Source organism: Octopus sinensis, linkage group LG6 (assembly GCF_006345805.1).
Source record: "Octopus sinensis linkage group LG6, ASM634580v1, whole genome shotgun sequence".
NCBI classification, from domain to species: domain Eukaryota; kingdom Metazoa; phylum Mollusca; class Cephalopoda; order Octopoda; family Octopodidae; genus Octopus; species Octopus sinensis.
The window spans coordinates 68,547,995-68,575,474 of record NC_043002.1 but is presented as its reverse complement, the minus strand read 5'-3'; the positions used below and the strand labels follow the sequence as shown (position 1 = coordinate 68,575,474).

At 35.8% G+C, this 27,480-nt stretch overlaps 2 protein-coding genes across 3 annotated transcripts in view; both read left to right on the top strand.

Annotated features, from left to right (window-relative positions):
• LOC115213119 (mdm2-binding protein) overlaps window positions 1-3,694 on the top strand; it is a 68,616-nt gene extending 64,922 nt beyond the window's left edge. For both annotated transcript variants that reach the window (XM_029782047.2, XM_036503981.1), the window contains exons 19-20: window positions 2,162-2,227; window positions 3,453-3,694. In XM_029782047.2, the coding sequence (XP_029637907.1) occupies window positions 2,162-2,227; window positions 3,453-3,539 (153 nt within the window). In that variant the 3' untranslated portion in view covers window positions 3,540-3,694. The remainder of the gene's footprint in view (window positions 1-2,161; window positions 2,228-3,452) is intronic.
• Window positions 3,695-12,085: 8,391 nt separating this feature from the next.
• The window catches only part of LOC115212937 (ras-related protein Rab-40C-like), a 67,984-nt gene continuing 52,589 nt past the window's right edge, over window positions 12,086-27,480 (top strand). Inside the window, exon 1 of the mRNA XM_029781783.2 lies at window positions 12,086-12,715. Coding sequence (XP_029637643.1) covers window positions 12,556-12,715 — 160 coding nt within the window. The 5' untranslated portion in view covers window positions 12,086-12,555. The remainder of the gene's footprint in view (window positions 12,716-27,480) is intronic.

Below are 27,480 nucleotides of genomic sequence, written 5' to 3'. Positions count from 1 at the left end.
GCTTCCGTGCCGGTGGCACATAAAATACACCAATCCGACCGTGGCCGTTGCCAGCCTCGCCTGGCACCTGTGCAGGTGGCACGTAAAAAGCACCCACTACACTCACGGAGTGGTTGGCGTTAGGAAGGGCATCCAGCTGTAGAAACACTGCCAGATAAGACTGGAGCCTGGTGCAGCCTTCTGGCTTCCCAGATCCTCGGTCGAACCGTCCAACCCATGCTAGCATGGAGAATGGACGTTAAACGACGATGATGATGATGATGATGATATATATATATATATATACATATATATATGTGTGTGTGTGTAACAGTCATATATACAACTTGAACAGAAACACATATTAGTACACAAACATACATTAACATGTATATATACATATACATCTACAAACATTCATATGTACATACATACATACGTATTCGGCTCTTTGAAACAATGTTTTGTCAGAGAACCGGTTGTAGTTTCAAAGCGATAAAAATATTTTGACAAATTAAATTTAAATGTTGAAGTGAATCTAACGGTTTTTGTGTGTTTTTATTATTAAATACTTTTCCTATTATTGGACAGAATGTTTAACATCTATTTTGAAAGAAAAAACTCTTTATTCTAATAATATAAATTTATTAAAAGAAAAGTGGATTTAGGGACAAAAAAACGCCTATTATGTGTGCAATGATCTATTCAACACCCAACATGATGAATAAGCTGGTTGTTGAATAGGTCATCATCAAGGTTTTACCTTGTCTGTTTATACCTGTATAAAATTTTACCCAAAGATGATGTATTTATGCTATGATGTAATCTATGAATGTATTGACAAAATTCTACAGAAACAGCTGTATTAAATTTCAAACCCCATTTGCGTTCTTTGTAAAAGCACCCATTACACTCTTGGAGTGGTTAACATTAGAAAGGGCAGCCAGCCATAAAAACCATGCCAAATCAGACTGGAGTCTGGTGCAGCAACTCTGCTTACCAGCCCTAGTCAAACCGTCCAACCCATGTCAGCATGGACAACAGATGTTGTATGATGGTGGTGGTAGTAGTATATATATATATATGTGTGTGTGTATATTTATATATATAATATATTTATTTATATATAAATGCAGTCCTCAGGCCATTTAGATCCTGTCAAACCATTCAGCCCATGCTAGAGCATGGAAGACGAACATTAAATGATGATGATAATGATAATAATATATAAACCTCTGTGTGTGATTGTATCCCTTTGCCTTGCATAACTAGGACAAAAACACACCTCTGTCACACAAGCAGTGTCATTCATTTCTAATCTTCCATGAAAGCATGCCTGTACGCGGGAATATATTACTTTGCTTAGAAAAAGGTGAGGGTTGGTGACAGGAAGGGCATCCAAACATACAAAAGTCTACTTCAATAAAATCCATCTTACCCATCCAAGTATGATAAAAAATGACCACTTAAACAGCAACAGAGAAAAAGGGAAAGAAACAAGAGCTTTGTTGAATATTTTGTTCATATGCAGGAAGTATTTCCATCTGATAATTTTGTAGATAACCTGAAAAGAAAAGAAACTTTACTAATCGTTTACATGCAACAAGCTTCCTTGGATATTTCCCCTTCCCCATCCCCATTATTCTTTTTTAAGTTATAAACTATTCAGTATTCATCATCATCATCATCATTTAACGTCCACTTTCCATGCTAGCATGGGTTGGACGATTTGACTGAGGACTGGCGAACCAGATGGCTGCACCAGGCTCCAATCTGATCTGGCAGAGTTTCTACAGCTGGATGCCCTTCCTAATGCCAACCACTCCGAGAGTATAGTGGGTGCTTTTACATGACACTGGCACAAGGGCCAGTCAGGCAGTACTGGCAACAGCCATGCTCAAATGGTGTTTTTTATGTGCCACCTGCACTAACAACGACCTCGCTCGAGTGTTTTTTTCATGTGCCAGTAAGGCAACGCTGGTAACAATCACGCACGAATGATTACATTAGAATGTAAAAATTAATGCTTATTTTACTATAAATATTTTTTAAAAAGTATCCTCAAAGTGATTGTTTAAAAAATGCAACAGGACTTTGTTTCCAACCTAATAATTTTAATTTCTTAGCTCATTACATTCCAGTATTTTAGCACCTATTTTACTACAATATTGTTATAATTCAGGATCTCCCAGACTCTCGTAAACTTGGACAAGAGATGAGAAGATTAGCTGAAAATCAAGTAAAACATGTGAGTTTTCTTATATTTATTTAATCATTCCCATTTCCAATTACTTATTTGTCATGCTTCAGTGACAGACCTGCTTCAAAACTGTATTGTTTACTTGAATGTCATTGCCATAACAATTACTTTCGCTAATAATGCCAATGTGAACTTTTAGATACCTTTTCCCCCATAACCATGGGTGGGTGGTAAACCAAATCCATCACCCAGTTTTGTACCACCACTTAGCCCTTGGGTACCCTTAGGAGGGTTCATTCTGTTGCAGGTATTCAAGCTGGATATCTAGGCTGAGCATAACTTCCTCTCTTCTCCTTTGTCCCACCCTCTAAAGCCCCACAAAATTGTTACACTTCCTCTTCTGACTAAGCCATATAGTTTTTCTGCCTTGTATTCTTTTTCTTTTTAATCCTTTTGTTACTATATTTATTTTGAGATGCTCTGTGTTTCTTTCAATTAATTTTAAATATAGCAAAGAATTTAGTAGAATAACTTAGTTATCATTAAACTAGTGTTAGGGACATAAATTGTGACTAAGATTTGGTAAAATAAAATAAATGCGCCCTTTTAAAGCCTAGCCAGGCTCATGGGCCCAGTTTCCATGGCGTATGTGTTCCTTAGCTGGATGGGGCGCCACTCTAACACAGCTGAGTGAACTGGAGCAACATGAAATGAAGTGTTTTACTCAAGAACACAACGCGTTGCCCGGTCCAGGAATCAAAACCACAATCTTACGATTATGATGCTGACACCCTAACCACTAAGCCACGCACCTCCACACTAATTTTTAGTGCAAGATTTTAATTCAAAACTTATGAAAACCAGACATTTGTACTATAGAGCCAGAGGTGGTTTCAGCCAGGTTGGTACCAAAGGGGTTAATTATAGAAAGGTTTATAGGAAAATCGTTATGTGTCTGTTATATTGTATGAGGTACTGGTGTTGATATTTAACTTCCATATTTGATATTCTTTAAGGTGGCAAGCTGGCAGAATTGTTAGGACACTGGGGTAAATGCTTAGTGACATTTTGTCTGTCTTTACATTCTAAATTCAAATTCCACTGTGGTCAACTTTGCCTTTTGTCCTTTCAGGATGGAAGGAGCACTTTCAGGGTGAATGGAGCACTAGGGATCAATGTAATGAACTCAACCCCTCTCCAAAATTGCTGGCCTTGTGCCAAAATCTGAAACTAATATTTAATATTTTTGTATTTTTATCAATAACTTTTCTAGGTTGTTGAAATAGAAACTCATCGTCAGAAGTCTATGAGGACAAAAAAGACCCAGAAATCAGATGAAAATGGCAAAGTAACTGCCTGATAATTCCATTAACCAAGCAAGTCTACCGGACACACTCATACACACACACGACTGAATCATATAAATCCACCCTTCCAGGCTCTCTTGCCTTTTGGATGTCTGTGATATTCTTATTTATTGTTTTAACTGTTCCAATAAATATTTTCTAAAACACTTCTCTATGTTTTCATATTTTCTTCACAAATTGTTCTACCCAAACTAATATTCATACTATGCATTCACTTATCTTCCTAATCTCACCCATTATGCTCTATATTAAGCCCTGCATAATTTTCAGCAATTTCAGTGGATCTATATTGATGCCTTGTGGTATATCTCAACAAAGTTACATAAAGTTTATGTCTTTATGTGTGTTCGTATGTTACTTATAGACTCAAAAACTACTGGACTGATCCTAAAGAAATTTGGAACACAAAATCCAAGCCTAGGGAGAAGAGTAATGCCGTATATTTCATACAATTTTGAGGGGGTGTAAAGGAGGGGTAGAACCCCCTTCCCCCATGAAAATTCACATGATTCGGATTTTGATAGGTATTAGAAATAAATTAAAAAATATGCCCAAAATTTCCATTTCTTTGGATGATTCTAAGACCCCCTAATGGGGGCTTAACTCTCAAATTTTAGTCATTTTTCATGGACCAAAATTACTGAATGGATCCTTATGATATTTGGAACATAGATTTAATGCATAAGGGCAGGTATAATGTAGTATGTTTGGTTTGAATTTAAGGGGGCAGAACCCCCCATGAAAATTCATAAATTTCCAATGTTGATGAAATTTCAACTATAGGTAATTAACACAAAACAAGAAGTATTCCCAAATATTAATTTTTTTATGATCCAAAACAAAGTCAAAAGTACTGAATGGATCTTTATGAAATTTGGAAATTATATTCTTTGCATAAGGGTAGATATAATGCAGTACATATTAGAAAGTGAGGGGGCATAAATGAGGCCATAATCCCCATGAAAATTCATATATTTTTGCTGTTGATGAAATTTTAACCATAGATATTAGACACAAATGAAGTAATATTCCTAAAATTTCAACTTCTTTGGAGGTTAGTAAGACCCCTTAATAGGGACTTAACCCTCACAATTTAGTCATTTTTCCTAAGCCAAGATGAATACAATTGTAGTCTTGGAAGCCGTAGAGTCACCCAAGGATACAATATAAGCGTTGTTTGTAATTCAGTGGTATAAGTGTAAGAGTTTGCTTTGAGATATACTTATATTGTGATTTCTGCAATGTGGTGCATAAATTGTCGAGTAAAGGAGAGGCATCCTTGCCTCCACTGATTCAGTTGCAAAGTGTTATTTTGAGTAAAGTTATTCGGTTGCAGACCTCCTTTGAGTCATTTTATTATCACTGAGTCAGAGATAGTCCCCAGTTGGTAACATTCAAGGCCTTTCCTGATAAGTGATAGGTCATTCAAAGAGATTTATAGATTGCAAATTTATTCTGTTCAGTTACCTATTGGCATAGTGATCATTGGCAAACTCCAAAGGTGACACTTTCATTTCCCCTTAGCCCTCACGTCACACAGTTGTTAATGTTTATTTGAGTTGGGTCACGCCCTTCCAATTGCTATAGATCCACAATGCATCTTATGGCTGTGCTGTTCACCTGTATGGTGAGGAAACCTACATTGGAGAGTGGTAACAACTAGGATAGGGTAACTGACTGCTTATTGTGATCATTCATCTTTTGGTTTCCTCTAGCTTTGCTCTGTTTTACAAACCCAATGAACATTCATATATTTCCAATTTCAAAGAAAATTGAACAATAGATATGACACAAATTAAAGAAGATTTCCAACAATTCAACTTCTATGGTCGACTTTAAGACCCCCTTAATAGCGGCCTTAACTCCCACATTTTAGAGCTCAATGTGCTCTATTTTTCAGGAGTAAAAATCTTTGAATGGGTTTTATAAGATTTGGATTTTGGAATTTGGGCATAAAGATGAGTAGTATGGGATAAATATGTCATGATTATAATTTTTGTTAGGGTGTGTAAAGCGGAAAAGAGCTCCCAATAAAATTCTTAATCTCCAATTTTGATGAAATTCAAATCATAAGTATTCCAGTTCATTAGAGAAAATATAAAAGAAAAGCCTAATTCTTCAATTCCATGTGTCACAGGCAATGCCAGGTATCTCTGCTAGTGTGTGTGTGTATATATATATGCATGTTTGTGTCTCTGTTTGTCCTCCATCACCACTTGACAACTAGTGCTAGTGTGTTTACATCCCCATGACTTAGCATTTCAGCAAAAGAGATCAATAGATTAAGTACCAGTCTTAAAAAAGAAGTATTGGGTTTGATTCATTCAACTAAAATTTTTCTAGGTGGTGCTCCAGCAAGGTCACCATAATGCCTGAAACAAATAAAAGATAATATCATTATGTAAAAATAATACATGGTTTTGGTCAGCTTGGGGCTACCATACAAGATATTTGCCCAAATTGCTTTGTAATGGGATTGAACCCAAGACTACAAGGCTGGGAAGCAAGCTTAATCACAAAGCCACAGCTGTGTCTATGATTTTCTTATCAAATTCTCCTTATGAGAAAGAAAATATAATCCATGATTTTGGAAAAAAGTGATGTTACTAGCAAGCCATTCTGGTGTCATCATCATTTAACATCCATTTTCCATGCTGGCATGTGTTGGATAGTTTGACAGGAGCTAGTTAGCCGGAAGGCAACGCCAGGCTCCAGTCATTAGTTTTGGCATGGATTTCATGGCTAGATGCCCTTCCCAATGTCAACCAATTTATAGAGTTTACTGGGTGCTTTTTACATAGCACTAACAAAGGTGCATTTTTTTATGTGGCACTGGTGTGGGTGCTTTTGCATGGTGCTGGCACAGGTGCATTTACATGGCACCAGCACAGATGCTTCTCATGTGATGCCAGCACAATTTGCCTGAAAATTTTTTTAAAAAGGGATGGCCATGAATGGAATGCCTTAGTCATTTAGCTGACCTGGAATTGACCATTAACCCTTTTGTTACTATTTCTGTTGAGATGCTCTGTGTTTCTTTCAATTAATTTTAAATATAACAAAGAATTTAGTAAAATAACTTAGTTATAACTAAGCTAGTGTTAGGAACATAATTTGTGACAAATGTTTGATGGAAGATTTTAATTTAAAACTTATGAAAACAAGACATTTGTACTCAGAGCCTGAGCTGGTTTCAGTTGGGTTGGTATTGAAAGGGTTAATAATAACTAGCAACAGACTAATTTTAGCAAACGAAGAACCTCCTATGTAGTCACTGACCTTCTAGAAATAGAGATAAACCTCCAAGTGGAGAGTTACACTATCTGTATGAAATTTGGATTTTAACAAATTACATTATTTGTATCTGTTGTTACTACTGTCAGCCTTGATCCAATGGACCACTATAATAAGAGGCATTCCAGAAATGATTTGGCTGCTATTTCTAGCAGATCAAGTGTCTGTGTAGAGAATTCCTCATTTATTGGTCGTTGTTCATCCTCAGTTCAGTTTTGATCCAGCAAACTTTTGATCAAAGACCACCAACATCTTTACAGTGGAAGGAAGTAGTCACTCATAAATTTGAAGTGCTGTTCATTAACCCCAGGTTAGCCCTAATTAAGCAGGCCTATGATCAACAACATTCCAGCTGTGACTTTCCCTGTTCTTTTCCCTTTGTGCAGGAAACTCAAAACTATGTTCTTTTTGAAGATAATAGGTGTGATTTTCGAGAGATTTGGCTGCTATTTCTAGTATACACACACACACATACATATATACATGTCTCTCAGATGGTTTTTCCTTGTGATGGAGGATTTGTAGGATTTAAAATTATGGGCATGGATGCTGCTGTCCTCCAGATTACATCATGATATAACATTCATTTAAACCAGCCAATCCAGCCCATATATTCTACCTGTTTTATGTTCAAACTGGCCAAATCTGGCTTCTCGCTCCTAGCCCACAATGTTAATCTTAAAAATACATCATCAAAATCTCAAGGCTAACAAGAGGATCAATTCAAAACATTGTTAATAAATACGCAGGAGTGGGTGTGTGGTAAGTAGCTTGCTTACCAACCACATGGTTTCGGGTTCAGTCCCACTGCATGGCACCTTGGGCAAGTGTCTTCTACTATAACCTCGGGCCGACTAAAGCCTTGTGAGTGGATTTGGTAGACAGAAACTGAAAGAAGCCACTGTATATATATATATGTGTTTGTCCCCCCCCAACATCACTTGACAACTGATGCTGGTGTGGTTACATCCCCATAACTTAGTGGTTTGGCAAAAGAGACCGATAGAATAAGTACTAGGCTTACAAAGAATAAGTCCTGGGGTTGATTTCCTCAACTAAAGATGGTGCTCCAGCATGGCCGCAGTCAAATAACTGAAATAAGTAAAAGAGAGTAAAGAGAGTATTACATGTGACAGAGTAATCTGAATGCTAAATGGGTAAATTTCATGTATATTTTACATCAGACTCAATATTTTCCAATTATATATTCTATTGATCTACTTGTTTGGTAACGTAAAGTATCTCAGTATATACTGCTAAGCATCAAGCCTATTTCTCACCTCAGAAATCCATAAGAAAACTTAAGTGTTTGTGTTTGATATTAACAAAGTCTTAGACACGATAACTATTATCATTATTGTTGAACTTTTTTGTTACCATCTTTCAGCTGAAATACACTGTCTTTGTTTTAATTAATTTTGAAAACAATGAAGAATTTTGTACAATTACTTAGTCATTATTAAATTGGTGCTTGAAATGTAAATAAATAAAAAGTTTTTATGGAATGCTTTAATATAGATCACTTTAAAATGAAAAGTTTTCATCAGAGATCTAGAGAGCAGTCTGAGGCAGGTTTGGTGTCAAAAGAATTAACATTTATCAACAAGTATAGTTAGATATGTGGAGGTGTGTGGCTTAGTGGTTAGGGTGTCAGCATCATGATCGTAAAACTGTGGTTTCAATTCCTGGACCGGGCGATGTATTGTGTTCTTGAGCAAAACACTTCATTTCACGTTGCTCCAGTCCACTCAGCTGGCAAAAATGAATAACGCTGCGATGGACTGGTGTCCTGTCCAGTTGGGGAACACATATGCCATTGAAACCAGGAAACCAGGCCCATGAGCCTGGCTAGGCTTTAAAAGGGCGCGTTTATTTTTTATTCTTATAGTTAGATATAAAGTTTTTCTATGCTGGAAAAAATATATCAGAGAAAATGTAGTAATCAATTCTTATGACCAAAGTCTTTCTTCAATGCATAGAAGTAATCATATAGATTGAGAAGAGACTGAACAATATCCATTTATATTAATAGTGCCATATCAATTCTCTTCTCTACCAACTCCAGAATCTTTCTCTTCTCCAATAATAACTTTTATGTCAATCACTACAAATCACTGACCAGTCTTCTCTATCTTTTAACCCTTTAGTGTTTAAACTGGCCATATCTGGCTAAAATATCCTACCTGCTTTCTATTGGAACTGGCTAGATCTGGCCCCTCACGCCTATCCTACAATGTTAATCTAAAAATAAATTATTCCATCATAAAAAGCTCAAAGCTACAAAATAATGCATGATTAATTCAAAACAATTGTTTAAATAAGCATTACATCTAACAGAATAATTTGAATGCTAAAGGGTTAAATATATTTAATCTCTGGCAAACGTCATCATCACCCACTATATAGACATTTCATCCCTCCATGAAGTAATTCACTGTTACTAGTAACGGTACTTTGACAATTTTATAAGATTTAATAGCACTAAAAAGTAACATTTACTTATTGCAAAGATAAATTGCATGAAACTAATTTCTCATGAGAAACCTCCCCTCTTAAACCTTATAAAATGGATTAAGTTCTTGTTTTATAAGAAGACAATTTTAATAGTGTTCTTTAATCCCAAGTTGACCCTGATTGAGCAAACCTATGATCAAATACACTCCAACCATGAGCATCTCATCTTTTTTTTCCAAGCAATCTATCCTAGACTACATTATCCATTGTGCTGAGTTTTTTTTAAGAGAGTAGAGTACAATTTGAAGGAAGTTTGGCTGCTATTTCTTGGAAACTCTATCATCAGGAAGAAAGGTATTAGATGACAGTAATAGAGTTTAAGATTACTTTTCAATTTTTTTTATGACTTAGATAAATTACCATGTGTATCCCAGTTTTAGAAAAGATGTAACCACTTCCCTGCAAATTGAAGGACATTGCTAAAATTGTTGGTGATAGGAAAGGCATCTAGCTATAAAAGCTGACTCAGAAAACCCATGAAAGTATAAGTGATTGTAAAATGCAAAGAGGAAGATGAGAAGTTAATGGAATAAGGGCAGTACCCATGGTTTTTTTGCAGTCTCTCCAAAACTGGTGGGAAGGTGAGAAGTTAACCTCAGACCAGAAACCTAGCTCAAGTGTTTGCAACAAAATGGATTCTGCTAATCACCCAAATTACAGATGGCTGCTCAAGGGTAGATGTTGTCTATCTTGACTTCACCAAAACCTTTAATTCTGTGTCACATAAACAACTTATAGTGAAGCTAATCTTTATAACAGATTGAAGTCCCTTATTTTCAGTCAATAAGAAGTCATGATACTAAGAGAACATTCTTTACCCTATGCAATGATATCCGGACTCTCACAAGGATTTGTTTTTGGCCTCGTGTTGTTTGTTGCATATATTAATGAAATATAAACCAAACTGAAGCATGTTGCTCTATTAGAATATGCAAATGATATTCTGCAGTATCTTGAGATCAAAAGAGAATAGATCTTACATGCTAAAGATCTTTCCTGCAGTCTGACCTGGGCATAATGCAGCAGTGAACTGCTAGCTTGCAACTCAAACTACTATATGTTTTGGGAGGAAAAGCCCAGAATTTACCCTGTGACCAAAGTATTATTGTCAACAATGATCTATGTTGGATGAGCTACATTTGTAAATTCATCTAAAAAGTCAAAGATGTCTTAGATCTCAATAATGGCTTTGTTAACTACTCACCAGCTGTCTATTTAAAATTATATATAGCTATGGTATGTCCCCCAGTTTGCATTTCCAATCTGGAATTCTGATATCCAGAAAACTCAATCTACTGGAAGTTGTTCAGAGATGAGCAACCAGATGAATGGATGAATACCCATCAGTCATTTATCATATCTTTAATGTCTTACTTTTCTGAGCATTGACAGACACACTAAAGCTTTGATGTCTGGGAGCTGACACAGTAGAAGTTCATATGATTATCCAACATCTTTCCAATAACAATTTTCACTATGTTTTTAAATTCAATATCTCTACCATCTAAGGACAAGCTTATAAATTTTTTAAAAATAGTGCTGCACTCATGACTTTGGGAAACATTTTTTCATGCTTAGAATTGTTGAAGCGTGGAATAAACTACCTATGTCATTGTTAACTGTCAGAACATTGCATCCTTCAAAAATTCCATGTTTCCCTAAAACTCTTGACGTGCCTATGCGCCCCCTCCTCTTTATGGCTCTTTTACTGTTTACTTTGTCTTATTCTGTGTATTGTGCATATACTTTTGGCTTTCATCGTCGTCTTTATTTGATTTACTGCTGCTTTCTGTCCCCTCTTTTACCCTTTTCCAACGAGTTGTACCGCACTTGGGCATTGTATAGAATAAGGTCATCATTATTTTTAAACAAACGCTTGCTCATTTTAACAACGAGTTTGTTTCGACAAATGTAGCTGCTATTTCTAGTATATTGGGTGACAGTGGTGCGCGCACACACACATATCCGTTATTGTTGTTTAGCCTCAAGTCAGATTTGATCCTGTAGAACTACGATCGAAGTTACTCCATCTACAACCATCCTACTTTTCATTTTTTTAAGCAGCGTAATCCAGACAGCATTATCAGAAAGTTGGTAGTGTATGACATGAGGGAGATTTGGGCTTTAAAAGACGAGATAGTCACAGTTGGAACGCCTTTCGTAAAACATGTTTTCGCGCGTCCGCGAATCCACGCATGCGCGATTATCAGACAGGTTATTTTTAATTTTGAAAATTTATGTTTCGGAGTCTAAATTAGGATATATATATATAATATATATCCATGCATGTTCACCAAGACCTTCGGTTTACTGACCTGTAACGGTACGTGAAAGGAAGTGCATAAGCTTAAAATAGAAGGCACAAAGAATGCAGTATTACTGTACTTCCAGTAGAGACAGGATAGCGTGGGTTTGAAGCAAGATCCACGAAGACGGTGTCCCAACGCATCCGCTGTCCAGTCATTGAAACCAGGAAAAGAAAAAATATATATATTACTTTTCTCAAAGATATTCTATATTCAATGAAACCATGAAAGAAGAGAAATTCTAAATAGAAGAATTGGGGTTTGGGGGTTGTATTTTTCTTCTTTTCTATATTTATGTAATAAATGTTACCGAAAATGAAACTAAAATGCTTAATTAAAGAAATACGATGTTTTGTACGTGATAAAGAAAATCGTATAAAAGTTATCCCGCATGTTATTCCGTAGCTTCTCCATCAGCAGCAGCAGCAGTATTACAGCAGTAGAGCTTGTAAATCTATGTCGTGACTTCCGCCATGCGCCGTTGTAAGTGAGTTCTTGCTATGCATTAATTCATCGTGATGTACTGATTTGTTTATTGTCTTTTTAACATCGTTACCGTTATTTACATGCAACCTGTCGAGATATTGAATAATACTACGAATATTCCGTATGCTACATCATTTATAATCCTCATTTTGATTATTTTGCATACGCCTGTATCCATCTTTTACCGCCGTTCTCTGCTTTCACGTCGTTTATTTTGTCATCATTTGTCAGATTGTCCAGCACTTTTTACTTTTTATTATCGCCCATGGATAATCGGCCGAATTTCTGGCAAAATACTTGATGTGGGATAAGACTTAATAAACAGTCGTGCGTTTCAATAACGGACGATCTGGCACACGTAAAGGAATTAAATAAGCAATTAAAAAATAAATAGCTACAAGAAGGAGAAATGTGTGCTGCCAATTCACCTCGGATTTTGGCTACCAAACCTTATGATTATCTGTTGAAATTCTTGCTCGTTGGAGACAGCGATGTCGGTAAGGAAGAATTACTCAACGGGATGGATGATGGTGCCTCTGAGTCTCCTTATTACGGATTCTCTAGTTGTGGTAAGTTCTAAAACTTCCTAATTCTTTATTTGTTTATGTACATATATCACATCTCTCCACAGATCATTTATGCTTTGTCACCTACTTATCAACTCACCTTTTTTTTTCACCCTTAAGCATCTAAAAGCAACAACATTTCCTAATTGTTTACCTAAGAAATGAATAATGAATTCTCATTATATATTAATAACTAAATAAAAGTCCTTCACCAAGCCTTATCTTTTAAAGATGCTTATTTTTATTTAACACCTTCAAATAATTGAAAACTAGTTGTATTTTACATTTATATTTTGTTTTAAACACACCTAAAGCCATGATTAAATGCTTAAAACGAAATGTATGGGTTAAAGTATAAAACCAAGAGATATTTTCTGCTTACAGTAGCAGCATGGATTTTGATTCCCCACTTTATTTTAGCTGAGAATCCTTCTTGCAGTTGTGTTGTGATATTATTATTTTTAAATAGATGTAGAGATTCGTCGATTCGTCTTTTACGATTCATCACATTTCTCCATTTCTACACTGATAAACAAATCTTGTCACGCATGTGACAATATAGCTTATCGCTTATCCCTGCAGGGGACGGCAATATTCAATATATATATATATATATATATATATATATATATATATATATGTGCTTATATATATATATAAGCACATGCCCACATATATATGTGAGAGAGGTGCATATTTAAATACATTAATTTTATTATTAATATGATTTAAAGAAAAAATAACAACCATGTAGTAATGTTTTTCATTTTCGTATTTTTTAGATTTTTCCACTTTATAAAACAATTATTCGGCATTTTTTGGGTCTGTTTTTCGTTGCTTTATTTAAATATTTAGTCTTAGGTCAATTTTACATACACACATCTCTCTCTCTCTCTTTCTATATATATATATATATATATATATATACACACACACACATGTACATATATACACACACACATGCACATCTATACGTCTACGCACGAACGTTCGCATTTTGCTGTTTGTGGTCTTCAATCAAAACACTAAATTTATTTGTTCAGTTTCAATTTCCATATATGATCACAAGTTATGATTAAACTATCGACTGTTTACATTACTCTCAAGGTGTCTCTTCACAAATACGAGTGCAATATACGTCTGTGTCGCATCCGATTTTCATTCAGCCGCCTTTGTATCGGTATTTTCCAAAGGCTTAAAAAATAATTCCCCATTGGAAACCACATTTCCGAATGTATTTAATAATTGGGGGCTTACCAGGGGCTAAGCAATAATTCGGTAGACTTAATAAAAAAAATATAAAAGAATAAAATTAAACGTTCGTTCGCGCCGTAACTACCCCCCTCCGCCCTTCTCTAAGGACATTGCATATTTAGAACTACATTATTGAATGCGTCCCTCTCCCCTTTTGAAGACATTAGGGTTTCATTTGAGGTAGATTTTGGTTGCTATTTCTAGCAGATCGAATTACTACGTGGAAACTCTATTTATTAGTTGCAATGCTTTAATATTTTAAGCACTAGTAAATTTTCTTCATGGAAACAAGTGAAACGGTTAATAACGATTTCTTTTTTCATCTTTGTATGAGATGAGTTCAGTAAAGGAGAATCGATCCAGTGTCTTATTGGTAGTAATTATTGTTGTTGCTTGGAAAGAAGGCGAAAAGTCGATCTGATCGGGATTGGAAATTCCAGACTAGATTCGATGAACTACAAAATAACATAAACCAATACTGCTTACATGGTGATTATTTCTTTTGGTTAAATTACAAGGCCAAATTTTATGGGGCGCTATCAAGTTTATTGCAGATAAATTCTTTTAAACCACACACCTTACCGTCTTAAAAAGAATAAAGGGACACATTAGATATGCATTGTCTGAAAATAGAGGGCGAGGATTATGCTTGGAACGCTTTGATCATAGATTTTTTTCCCTTTTTTGCCTGATTATAGCTGTCCTGGTGTTAAACAACTTCAGAAGACAATGTCGATTCACTAGAATTGGATCAGCGCAGAAAATTAAACACTGAAATTAAATACTTCTATATTTAGCTCAGATGATAATAATATCATCCCCTTACCTTGTTTTGAAGCTCTCCCTGCATTTCGTCGTTCCCCTTGTGTCAACTAAAAGAACCGATTATTATTATTATTATTCACAATGTTTTTCTTAATGTAAACCCCTTGTGGTTAATAAAGAAATCATTCTTATTATTAACCGTTCGTATTGTCCCTGTGAAATGCATACCACAGCTCCTACTACATTTTCATTTATATAAATAAAGCATTGTGCTTATATAATAAAATTATTATTATTATTTAAAAGTTAAAAAAAAAAGGGTTGAAAGGCCTTTATGCTTTTATATTTACAATTAGCAGTGTTCGATTGTTGATAATAAAAACAAGCTTTGATCAGTGAATGTCTGTACCCATAATTTTCAGCTTTCTCTTCCCTTTTCTTTCTTCCTTTGGTTTTAAGGAACCGATTGGTTGGTGAACGATTCGATTCCTCTGATCTTAAAATATATATTGTCTGCCAGTTTTCTGTATTCCACTAATCTGAAAATGTTTGGCATTGATCCTTGAAATGAAAGTTAAATATGTTCCTTTAGCCTATTTTCGCTGACACTTTATTAATTACTTAAAACATTAATTGCTGTTTATGAACCCAAACTTGTTTGTGTGTTCCATGTATGCCTGTTCAGATAACAAATTTCGGATTGAGCATCTCTCTCTCACGCTAAGAACTAAGAATTATGTTAAATCAACTGCGTAGTCCTAAAACTGTTTTGTTTTCGTAATGTATCGGTTATTTATCAAGTCGGTATATATGCTATATATATATATATGTGTATGTGTACAAACAGTCAGACTAAGTGTGTATTGAATAATGTAAAATTATAAATATACATCCGTCACGCGTGTGTAGAGACGTGTCTAAGTAAATCCAGTTAGTTTTTAACTATGTTAATCTCTAGTATTTTTGACTAAGCAATTATGCCAATAAATCATGAAGATAAGCTAATTTAGATGCTTATATTAAGTAAACTTGTTTGAGGTTTGCTACTAACATAATCAGTAACGTAACATTTTAAATTCGTCATACATATATATGTATATATGAGTGTCTGATACTGTGATTATACCGGTAATTGTGTGTGTCTGTATATTTGTAGATTATAAATTATAATCTGTACACGATTGCGTAATTCTTTTTGTTCCACTTAAGTCATTTCTCTTGAACTGTATGTATACAGCCATGCAATGTTTGGTCTTCAGTAATAAAAGAATTACTTCAAATAAGAAACATAAGGGTTCTTTTGGAGGCCTTAGATTCATCAGTTTCATCTCAATTTTTCTAAAATATTGATTTCTTTTATAGGCACAAGTATTCAAATTTAGGCCAAGGTTAGTCGGTGAAATCGACATAGGACCTAACTCTGGTACATAATATTTTATCAATCCTGGAAGAAGGAAAAACAGCATTGATTTCGTCAATATTTGAACTCAAAACGTTAATTAATACATGGCATTCTGTCCGATGATCCTGCCAATCCTTTAGCCTCAGTTTCTTAAAAATATTAGCCAATAATATATGTGCTATTCTTATTGAAGAGACCTGTATTGATTTTATCAAACTTCAGGAATAAAACGCCCGGTTCAGTTTTGACAGGATTTGAACTAAGAATTGTATATATGACTACTTGTCACTTTCGCTGATCAAGATCGTTGGTAGTTGTCGTTATGTGGTCCTAGTTTGCCTGTTTGACTAGAACTGTGGTATGTTGGTAGATGATCTAGCAAAAGAATTTCACCTACATGTCTGACTGTGGACATCTCATCTCTAATGGAAGCACTAAGATTTAGAACTTAAAACACTGTCTTCTTTTTAAAGACTTGTAAGTTTGTTGGTGTAGTGGTGATGAGAGATTTGGCTGCTGTATTGAACTGTTCTCATGAGAAATTTTCAACCAAGATATAGCAGATAGGATCTTTCAAAACTTTTTCACGTATATTCTTATCTTGAAATGTTTTATATGACAGCTACTATTCAGACTTAAATATACTATATGAAATTATGGCATATTTAAACTTGTGCATTATTATTATTATTTTATAACCATACTCATCTTGTCCTACTTATTTTCTGGTTTTGGCTGTGGAACGTGCCCTAGATGTTTAGAGTTTTTTATAAGAAAATTTGATAGCCATCTTAACTTCATTCCATGTGTTGTTATTTTGTTTTTCAGGTGCTTTTATTATCCACTAGCACTTTGGATACTAGTGCCAACTCCACCTTATATCTCTGAATGTGCAGCACTTAAAATGAGTTTCAGTAGTCTACTGAAATTAAATATTTCCTTGCTACTTGATGTAGTTTGGGTTTTAATAAACTTAATTTCACCCACTTACTTAAGAAAAAAGCTCTACTTAAATTCACTGCACTAAATAAAATATGTGGTAATGCAAAAAGGATGATCTTATTGGTAGTTTGCGGTCAGATCTATTGCAATTAAGTGTTTAGGAATGATTAATGTGTCTAGCACTTTAAACATGTGGGATGTTACACAATTTGCCCTGCATTCAGTGCTTGGGTATCAGTAGAGATGAATTGGTGCAGGATGGTTGTTTTCTTGGTTTTTACCAGTGAAATAGCTGGACTAAAAGAGATGAATTGTTGCTGCAGTTTGTTTTGATTGTATGGGACCAACAATGATATTTAGGATGGACAAGAAACAAATATAATCTAACCTATAAAACTGAGATGGAATTATCTCCTTCATAAAGAAACCATCATTTACCAACCAATTTCAACCACTTTCCCATCACAATGTTTTCTTTACTGCTTTTAGGATTTCTTTTCTAGTGGTGTCAAATGGTCGACACAATCACCTCAGGCCATTTATTTAATTTGCTTCTTTGCCTGACACTTACACTATGGTTCATTAGTGTTACTGATACATTGCGTGTTTGTGTTTTTTTAAATAAATAGTTGCAGAGGCCATGTACTTTCAAACTAGTTATGATGTTTCTATAAATGGTATTCTCGCAGAGAAAATCCATCACCAATCCTTCACAAAGTTACTCATTTTTGCCAGCTGATTGGATTGGAGCAACATGAAATGCAGTGTTTTGCTCAAGGACAAAATGCATCACCTGGTCCAGGAATCGAAATCACTATCTTACAATCATGAGTCCAACACCCTAACCTCTAAGTCATGTTCCTCCACATCTCCAAGCCTGGTTTTGCTCTTTGAATTCAGAAAATACAACTACAACAACTACAAGCCCCTTTACATGAGTTTAAATGAGACTCACAGTGGAGTACAGTTTCAATATCAGGGACAATGCTTCAGTTACATACATAGCCATCCTAGATTCCAACCAACCAAAGGTCACTAGATAAATTAGAAGTTACTCATAAACATACTCCAACCTCTGACCCACAAACGTGCTGTGTCTCCTCACTACCTTTTTTAGCTCTACTACAATGGTGTCTGCTTCTCTGAACTGTTTTGTCTCATGTCACTTGCACTCTGCATTCATCCCTCCTCCTCTCATGATTTATATTAAGTTCGACACAAAGGCAGTGAACTGGTAGAATTGTTAGCATGCCAGACAAAATGCATAATGGCATTTCTTACGGTTCTTTACATTCTGCGTTCAAATTCTACCAAGGCCTACTTTACCTTTCATCCTTTTGGGGGTCAATAAAGTAAGTACCAGTTGGGCACTGAGGTTGATGTAATTAATTGACTTCCCCCTAAAATTGCTGGCCTTGTGCCAGAATTTTAAATCACGTTATGTCCAACTGACCCAAATCTTGAACTGTTACTTCCCTCGTCCTTCCTTTTTGTAAAACCTCAACCTTCTAGAGGTCCCTCTCTACACATGTTTTTCTTGCAGCTGTCAACTTACTATACTTCAAGTGAAATATATTAATGACATCAATCTCACTAAGTCTTAGGGTTTTAACAGCCATAGGCACAACCCTTTCTTCCACACTCAAAAAGAAGAAAAAAAACATGAATAAAACATTTAGAAATCTAGAAAACTTTTGATAAATTTACATCTTAAAATTAAGCATTAAATAGGTTACTTTACAAACAGAGATTGTTGAAATCAATTGAGTACTTTTTCAAGACCACATTTTTAATGAAATATGTTGTGAATAGGTGTTTTTTGCATGCTGGCACACATAAAAAGCAACCAGTACACTCTGTACAGTGGTTAGCATTAGGGTGTCCAGCTGCAGAAACCAGGCTGAAATAGACAATGGAACTTTGTGTAGCCTCTGGCCTTGCCAGCATGGAATATAGACCTTAAATGATGATGAAAATAATCAAGAATAACTTTTTCATTTGTTAGCTGGTTCTTGCATAAAATTATAATATCCAACATTAATTCAAATATGAACTTTTTAAGGTGGATGATTTCATATTGTAAGACTAGAGGCTATTTGAAGCAGGCTGATATCGAAAGGGTTAAAATGTAAAATATTTTGAAAATAAAATTTAATTTGACTTTGTAATGTTCCATAGCAGAAGGCAGTAGGAGTGTACTAATCTTGGCTAACCTAATGATTACTGATATTTTCAGGGCTGCAAAGTTGGATTCAAGGAATCAGAGTAGGAAGCAGTTATTGGATTTCTAGAGCTGGAGTCAGTTTTACTGACTCTGACTCCAACTAAATGTAAAATGCATGATAATGCATTAAAATGTTCAGTTTCACAGATACTAACTTGAAAAAGTGATCAAATCAGATTTAAGGGCTTCTGTAAAGGATCCAGTAGAAGCAACATTCTTTCTAAGAACACAATGCTATTCTTTTATTTGTTTCAGTCATTTGACTGTGGCCATGCTGGAGCACCACATTTAGTCGAACAAATCGACCCCAGGACTCATTCTTTGTAAGCCTAGTACTCATTCTATTGGTCACTTTGGTCGAACTGCTAAGTTACGGGTACGTAAACACACCAGCATCAGATGTCAAGTGATGGTGGGGAGCACACACACACACACATATGTACAATGGGCTTCTTTCAGTTTCCATCTATCAGATCCACTCACAAGGCTTTGGTCGGCCTGAGGCTATAGTAGGAAACACTTGCCCAAGGTGCCACACAGTAGGACTGAACCCTGAACCATGTGGTTGGTAAGCAAGCCACTTACCACACAGCCACTCCTACGTCTAGTAAATTTTACGTTCGGATTTTTAATTTTTACCTCTATTCCATCGCTTAACCCTTTAGCATTCAGATTACTCTGTCAAATGCAATGCTTATTCATTTACACTATTTTGAATTAATCATGCATTATCTCCAATCTTCAAGATTATGATGACATGATTATTTATTTTTAGAATAACATTGTAGGGTAGATGCAAGAGGCCAGATCTGGCAGATTGAACAGAAAACAAGTAGAATTTTGGTGTTCAATATGGCTGGTTTTTGGAGATAAACTGTTCGATATTTTACGATGTAATCATTTCATTTCATGTGATCTTTCATGTTACATTCGCACGGTGCTTTAACTTGAAAAGAAGGATTATGTGTCTAATTGAGTTTCTTTCTTTTAAAATGGTCATTTTAATTGCTTTAAGTGTTCAATCTGTTAGTTTTAACGGATGTTCTTTTTTACATTTTTGAACTGTTAAACATGTTCCTGATTTTCCTTTATAATATTTTTACAGGTTTATTTTATTTATAGCTTTTTACTTTATGACTTTTGATAAAATCAGCTTCATCTTTTTTTTCTAAGTTTTTCTTATGCTTTATTATTTAAATATATAAATATTTATTTAATTAAACCACAATAGCATGGTTGGGTGGATGATAAAAAGTAGCTTGATGCTTCATATTAGCTATGTAAGGTGTGTGCTTTCAATCAGCTTTTTTTTTTCGCTAGTTATCTAAGTTTGTCTTGTGGTTAATTGTTTGTAACTTCAATATTTAAAAACACCACCACTCCTAGGTATATCCTATAAACTCAAACTTTAACAGGTTAGGGTGCTTAAAATGTAGCCTGATGGTTCGTATTCTCCGTGTTTGCTTTATATGGTTAGTCTAATTACAAGCAGAGGAGTCTCTCACTTGGAATTGATGGTACAATAACATTGAGGGATTGGTCAGAATTGATGCAGTTATTGATTTAGAAGTGAAAGATTTTGTGTACAGACTCCACAACCCTGCGCACTTTCGTCTCCTGTTTGAGTGTGTGGCATTATTTCTCATAAGAGCAAAATACGTTAAGCCCTTAGCATTTAAACTGGCCATGTCGAGCCAAAAATATTCTGCCTGTTTTACATTCAAACTGACTAGATCCAGCCTCTCACACCTATCCTACAATGTCATTCTAAAAATAAACAATCACATCATCGAAATCTTGAAGCTACAAGATAATGCATGAGTAATTCAAAACAACGTGACTAAATACGCATTACATCTGACGGAGTCATCTGAATGCTAAAGGGTTAATATATAAATGATTTATTACATCAGTTCAAGTTTTTAAGTGTTAAGGTAAGGCATATAGATGAATGAATTGGCTCCAGCTCTGAGAAGGTTCCAGATGGTGCTTAGGTTCAATGAAAAAATAGAATGAATGAATCAACATCAGTGTTGGCACTTATTTCATTGACTGGGTGAAATAGCGAAGTCACCCCACCCTTGTTAGATTTGGAATAGGTGTGTAGAGGTATGAAACAAAATATTGTGACTAATTCAGTCCAGTACCCAGCGGTTTCTGTCGCTCCTACCTTCCATCTTGATAGAGTTAAAGCTTATTTTTGTATGGAGGGGGAGGGGCAATGTTATTGTATAAGTTTCATCTATAGTAGCAGTAGTAGCTGCAGCAGCAGTAATAACAGTGTGCTATAAGTTGCAAGGCAGATGTGACTGTTGCTATGTGTTATTTATCATGTCGAGAGTGCAGAATCTCCGGGCAGTCTTGTTCATGGTCAGATATCTCCAGGTTTCGGTACTTGTTAATGTACCATTTCAAGATGCTTCGTTTCATCGTGCCTCTGAAACATAGTTAGTATTAGGGGTTCGTTTCCAGTGGTATTTGTCAATTGAGAGCTGAAAGAATAGTAATTGGCGCAGTGGACAGTTTATTGTTATGAGTTCATCGTTACAATCTTAGCTTAATTTTTTGTTTTTGTTAATGCTGTTGGATAATGAGGAATGTTCTTCAGTTGTATATATTCTGTAATTAGAATGATACAAAGATTATTATTCTTAACAAGATTATTGTTATTCTATTAGCTCCTATTGTGTCCTTCTGGGTTCAATAAAATAAAGCAGCAAACTAATACAGGGGTTAGTTCAATCAAGTAACACCTGTCCCCTCTAAAAAAAAAAAAAAAGGAACTCCAAAAGTTGTGGCCTTGAACCTAAACTAGAAATCATTATTAATAATTATTGTTATTTAGGTGACAAACTGGCAAACTTGTTAGAGCATTGGAAAAATGTTTTCAAATATGTGTTTTGGTTCTTTACATTCTGAGTTCAAATCCTACTGAGGCCAAGTTTATTTTTTGTCCTTCTGGGGTCAGTCATTAAAATAAACTACCTGTTGAGTACTCCCCTCAACATAACTGGTCTCCTGCTTAAATTGTGAACAACTAATATTATTAATAATATTAAAATGGCAAGCTGGCAGAATCGTTAGCATGCTGGGCAAAATGCTTAGCAATATTTTATTCATCTTTATGTCCTGAGTTCAAATTCCATTGAGGTTGACTTTGCCCTTCATCCTTTCAGGGTCAATGAAATAAGTGCCAGTTGAGCACTGGGGTCAAAGTAATAGACTTACTCTCCTCTTCAAAAAAAAAAAAAAAAATTACTGGCCTTGTATCAAAATTTGAAATCATTATTATTAGTAGTAGTAGTAGTAGTAGTAGCAGCAGCAGTAGTAGTAAGACGGCGAGCTGGCAAAGTCATTAGCACGCCAGACGAAATACTTTGCAGTATTTCGCTTGTTGCTACGTTTTAAATTCAAATTCCACCGGGGTCGATTAAATAAGTACCAGTTACACACTGGGGGTTGATGTAATTGACTAAATTCCTTCCCCCAAATTTTAGGCCTTGTGTTTCCAATAGAAAGGATTATTATTATTGGTGGTGGTGGTGGTGGTAGTAGTAGTAGTAGTAGTAGATCAGCAGAATTGTTAGAATACCCAAAAATTGCCTTGCAGTGTTTTTTCTAGCTCTTTACATTATATATCCAAATCACCATGAGAACAACTTTGCCTTCCTTTCTTTCAGCTCAATTAAATTAGTACCAGTCATATTCTGATGTCAAAGCTATCAACTAAACCCCATCCTTTCAAAGTTGACTGTATGCTCATTTTCACCCTGCACCATGCAGAATATATTTTTATATACTTTACAACTTTGTCTATTGTACTTTAGCCTCCTTCTCCCTCAAGCACACTCCCACTAAATCAAGGGGGCTTTTTCTTTTTCCTGTTCTTTGTCTTGCAAGTTACTTGGTGACCTCACTGGTGCTGGTGCCACAAAAAAGGACACCTAGTATACAATGTAAAATGGTTGGCACGAGGAAGGGCATCCAACTGTAGAAATCTTGCCAAAGCCTATATTGGAGCCTAACACAGCTCTGCAGCTTGCCAGATCCTATCAGACCATTCAACCTAAGCCAGCATGGAAAATGAATGTTAAATGATGATGGTGACGATGTGGTGGTGGTGGTGGTGTGTGTGATAATGAACCACCATACAATGTGTTCCAATTCGTCTAGTCAAGGCACTTATTCACTGAGGGTACTCTACAACTAAGTTAGTTTAAACTATTACTTAGTCTCTTTTTCTCTCTCCTCTTCCTTTCTCTTTTTCTTTCCCAGTGGCATAGCTAAGGTAAACCACGCCTGGGGCAAGTCGCAAAAATGTGTCCCCCCACCCAATTACGAAATCCACAATATTATATAGTACTTGTTTGTTACAAGTAATTAATGTTTTAAAGCGATATTTTAGGAATAAATACTTTACCAGGGTTCATTTATTTGCCAGTTCGGTACAGCCTGTAATTCAAAATCATATTTTGGAATGTTTATTTTTCTGAAGCCTTTTTATTTTAACCCTTTAATGCACCAGGTTTTCCGATTGAAACAGTAAAAAACCTAATATGTGAAATGAAAAGTAATAAAAACAAAATACAGTTGTTTTAAGTCTCATCTTTCTTGCTTTTGATGAGGTGTGCCTGGGGCACGTGATCCCCCACCCTGCTTGCCTCTCCTTCAATCGGCGCCTGGGGCATGTGCCCCCCCCCCCAATTGGCACCCAGGGCATGTGATCCCTCATTTGCCCTCCCCGCCTAGTTATGCTACTGCTCTCTCTCACCCTTTCTTTTTACTCATCTATCACTTATTATATCTATATGTCCTAGCCTCCAGTTTACTTTCTTTAAATTATTAAGTATTTAGTAACTATTTTCCCTAACATCTCCTTCTGTCCCTTCTGGACTACTTATACTACTCCCACTGTTACCGTTGGGCTGGCCCTCTCACTATCACACTGACTGTCTTTCTATCTAACTCTCACTTGCCTTCCTTGTCCTACTGAGGTAGCCAAGTATCTTCTCAATAATAAGAGAGCTACTTCTGTCATACTCTAATCGCCTGGTTCCATTCTCTCTCTCAGGTGAGAGGTCCTTATTTTGCAAGCTCACAGGTGCTGGTGTCCCATAAAATGTGCCTGTACCATGTAAAAAACACTCATGCTGGTGCTACATAGAAAGTATCCATGCCAATTCCACATATGAAGCATTCAGTATGCTCTGTAAAGTGGTTGATGTTAAGATGTGTAGGCCAGCTCCTGTTAAACCATCCAACCCATGCCAGCATAGAAAACAGGCGTTAAATGATGGTAATGATGATGATGGTGTCTACAAATTAAACATTCACACATTATTGGTGCAATTTTGTTTATAGATAGATAGATGTATTTTATAGTAACCATTTCTTGATTAAGAAGACCAGAAGTTGGCCAGGCAGAACTAAGTCAATCATAGCTATGTGTTTTGTCAAACAGTCAACACACTAATTGTAACTACATTTTAATTTTTAACCTTCAGTTTAGCAGTCATCAATATTAACCTCTCGGTGATTGTCTCATTCAAAAAGTAATTTTGTTATCAAATTTAATTCAACATTTGTGAAGTTCTCACAATAAACAAATTTCCAGAATTAAATGATTAAATTTCACACATGTGTGTGTGTGTGTAAAATTAATCATCATCATTTTACATTGACTGTTCATGCAGGCATATGAGTTGGACAGATCTTCTTGTCTAGACTGGTTGCAGGGTAACCTCATCTAGCTCACATTTCATTTTGGCTTGGTTTCTGTGTCTGCATTTCCTTCCTAACACCAACAGAATTTGAGAGGTAGCTTTGCCTTTATCATCCCATGTGTCTGCTGACTTGTTCACCTCCCTACAAACTGTGAAGTGTGAGTGTAAAGACGTGAATAATATCATCACCATCATTGGAGTGGCTGTGTGGTAAGTAGCTTGTTTACCAATCACATGGTTCCGGGTTCAGTCCCACTGCGTGGCACCTTGGGCAAGTGTCTTCTACTATAGCCTCGGGCCGACCAAAGCCTTGTGAGTGGATTTGGTAGACGGAAACTGAAAGAAGCCTGTCGTATATATGTATATATATATATGTATATGTGTGTGTGCATGTATGTTTGTGTTTGTCCCCCTAGCATTGCTTGACAACCGATGCTGGTGTGTTTATGTCCCTGTTACTTAGTGGTTCGGCAAAAGAGACCGATAAAATAAGTACTGGGCTTACAAAAAGAATAAGTCCCGGGGTCGAGTTGCTCGATTAAAGGCGGTGCTCCAGCATGGCCGCAGTCAAATGACTGAAACAAGTAAAAGAGTATATATATATATATATATATATATATAGGAGTGGGTGTGTGGTAAGTAGCTTGCTTACCAACCGCATGGTTCCAGGTTCAGTCCCACTGCATGGTACCTTAGGCAAGTGTCTTCTACTATAGCCTCTGGCTGACCAAAGCCTTGTGAGTGTATTTGGTAGATGGAAACTGAAAGAAGCCCGTCATATATATACATACATGTGTGTGTATATGTTTGTGTGTCTGTGTTTGTCCTTGACGACCGATGTTGGTGTGTTTACATTCCCGTAACCTAGCAATTTGGCAAAAGCGACAGATAGAATAAGTGCTAGACTTACAAAGAATAAGTCCTGGGGTCGATTTGTTCAACTAAAGGTGGTGCTCCAGCATGGCCATAGTAAAATGACTGAAACAAAAAAATAAAGGAACATATAAGGTGTCAGTGTGTCAATCTGTATTTACATGTGTATAAGCATGTGTTGAATAGTTTCTAACGGTATCGGTCTAATTTGGGTGACTTTTATGGACACCATTTCTTTGTAGCCTTTTGTGAAGTCTGGACTGTTAACTAGCAACACCTAAGAGAACTAGATTATGTAGTGTGCTCCATTTTTGGCCTCTCATGATTAGACAAGGTAATCTCTGATGAAAATATAGACAGCCAAATTGTTCTCTTTCTAAATTGGTCTTCTGAAGACTGTTCTGTTGATGATAAAAGAAACAAACAAATATGCTTGCTACAAGAAACTGTTCTTTAACATTTTTGCTTTATTTACACAACATTGAATTTAACAAAGCAATAATACTTCATGTGCTGTAGTGTTAGAAACTGTACAATTAGTTTGACTGCATGAAACTATGTCAACACTTTCTAGGATTTATTTCCTAGAAAGTGTTCATAGTCGAAGGCAGAGTTGTCTGTCTGTAAGACACTGGTGTTCTCTTTCATTTTATTTGTTTTAATCTTTGGACTATGACCATGTTGGAGCACCACCTTGAAGGGTTTTAGTGAAACAAAACACATGCGAGCACACACACACAGTTTCCATCTTCCAAATTCACTCACAAGTTTTTGGTTGACCTAGGGCTACAGTAAAAGACACTTGCCCACAGTGCCTTGCAGTGGGACTTAACCTGGGTCCATGTGTTTGCAAAGCGAGCTTCTTAACCATATTGCTGTGCTTGGTCTTATTGATAATTGTTTATTTCTCATTCCTTTGATGAAGTGTCCTACCCAAAATGTTAGATTATCTCCTCCTCCCCTCCTCCTCTTCCTCACAGCAAACAAATTTTTTCCACTTTTTCTCCTTTTTGCATTTACTATTTACCAACACAGGCCATTATTAGTTTTCTCAAATTCTATCCAGTAAGTTATATTAAGATTGCTAACAATAATGATAATTGTAGTTTCAAATGTTTGTCCCAGGTTCAGTAATTCCAGGGTGGGGATTAAGTTGATTACATCGAACCCAGTATTCAACTGGTACTTATTTTATTGACCCTGAAAGGATGGAAGTCAAAGTTGACTTCAGAATATAAAGACGAAATGCTGCTAAGCATTCTGCCCAGCTTGTGAACAATTCTGCCAATGATATAATAAGAAGGAAATTGGAACATTGGATAATTGGGAGGAAGAAAATAGTAGTTTAGTCAAAATTAGAAATACCTGAATTGGTCGCAAATTCTTTTCTCTTTTCTTTCTAACTTGAGGATGTTTACTACACTACTGCATTCGTTTTGTTAATTGGTATTATCTCATTGTGTTAAGTATTTTCCAGCTAAGTAAATCTGAACAAGTGTGTGCAGCTGCTGCTTAGAAAGAGAGAAAATAAAATTTTCTACTTTACCTTTTTTGACAAATTAATTTGAATTCTGTAAAAAAAAAA